This window comes from Rattus norvegicus, chromosome 4 (genome assembly GCF_036323735.1).
Source record: "Rattus norvegicus strain BN/NHsdMcwi chromosome 4, GRCr8, whole genome shotgun sequence".
In the NCBI taxonomy this organism is placed as follows: domain Eukaryota; kingdom Metazoa; phylum Chordata; class Mammalia; order Rodentia; family Muridae; genus Rattus; species Rattus norvegicus.
Window position 1 is genome coordinate 103,862,613 of NC_086022.1, and position 1,611 is coordinate 103,864,223.

Below are 1,611 nucleotides of genomic sequence, written 5' to 3' on the forward strand. Positions count from 1 at the left end.
TGTGTTTCAAAACAATGCTCAAGGCTGGTTGTGGTGGCCCATACTATTGATCTCAGTGCTGAGAAAGAGGTAGGTGGAGTGTTGTGAGATTAAAATCTATTTGCTGTTAGGCAGGCCATAATACCTTGTCTCAATAACAAATAACCAGAACAAAATAAGGTTTCAACTAATTTTTAATTAATGTATGTTTGAGATTAGTTAACATATTGTTTTTATTGTAATACAAAATATTTACTGCAACAAATATCAAAAACTATTAAATATTATAGACAGAAAAACAAACTCAATTCTCCTAATAAAAAATCATACTCACCATGAGAATAGTACAGTGAAGTATAGTATAGAATGGGGTATCACATTCTCCACATATGGAAATTAGATGAGAAGACAATGGAGGCAGACTTGACCTAGGAATAGGAAGCGGATTCCTATTCCTTCCAATTCAGAGGATGTGCTTATTAATGTTCTCCTAAATTTTGTATCAGTTAGGCATAGCAGTTGTAGGCAGAAGAGGAAGTGTGTAGGTCGAGGGATGAGTGATACAGGCAGGTGGTTAGAATGTCAGAGGAGGTTTGTGTATGAGGCTGAAACACTGTGGGAGGATAGGACTTATGCTGCAGACAGTAATAAATAGCTGGGTCTTCAGCCTGCATGTTGCTGATGGTGAGAGTGAAATCTGTCCCAGATCCACTGCCTGTGAAGCGATCAGGGACCCCAGTGTCCCGGTTGGATGCCCAGTTGATAAGCCGTTTAGGAGACTGCCCTGTTTCCTGTTGGTACCAGGCTACATTAATACCCACATTCTGACTGGCCTTGCAGCTTATGGTAACCCTGTCTCCTACTGATGTGAACATAGATGTGGGAGACTGGGTCATCACAGTGTTCCCATAAACACCTGTAATCAGAAATAGATAGTGATTATACACTCATACACACAAAGATTTCCTGATACAAACCTTGAAATCTAAAATGTCTTTTCTAATGACATTTTCTGCATACTATTAGCTTCCTATAGGAAATAGCCACTGCTCTACAAATCAATTATTTTTAAGATATTATAATACTTTTAATACTTTTAAATGTCTCACCAGACAACCAGAGCAGCAGAAATATGAAGACCTGAGTGATTGACTCCATCTTGATGCCCATGCTGGTCTTATGCAATTCAGATATCACTGCAAAGGCCTGGTTCATAAATCATGGGCAGCTGGGCTGGCCTCTGGGGACCTATGCAAAGTAGTCATCAAATAAGGAAGTAAACTTCCTGGAAACAGGCGTTTGAAAGTATCCACATCAAATCAACAGACAAAAGTACTATCAAAGACAGGAAGTAATTATTGGGAAGAAAATCAACATGAAATCTAAAGGAGCAGCTTACAGCTTCCAAACCACAAGTGTTTAGATGTTCTCATGGTAGGTTTCCATTAAAAATCAGTAAGTGAGTTTTACAGAAGTAATAGTACAACTAACTTTGATTCAGTCCTGAGTAAACAATAAATCCTGTGCTACAACATTAAAATAAACAAGGGAAGTAGAATAAAGGAAAGGAAAGAAAGAAGAGAAAGGGGAAGGAGAGTGAAAAGGAAAGAAAGAAGAGGATAAAGAACAGGC

General features: G+C 38.4%; 1 gene segment (V, D, J or C); it reads right to left on the reverse strand.

Annotated features, from left to right (window-relative positions):
- Positions 1-405: 405 nt before the first annotated feature.
- On the reverse strand, positions 406-1,170 carry Igkvl6 (immunoglobulin kappa variable like 6). The segment is given in 2 exon segments: positions 406-895; positions 1,089-1,170. Coding segments are annotated over 2 exon segments (471 nt in total).
- Between the last annotated feature and the right edge of the window lie 441 nt (positions 1,171-1,611).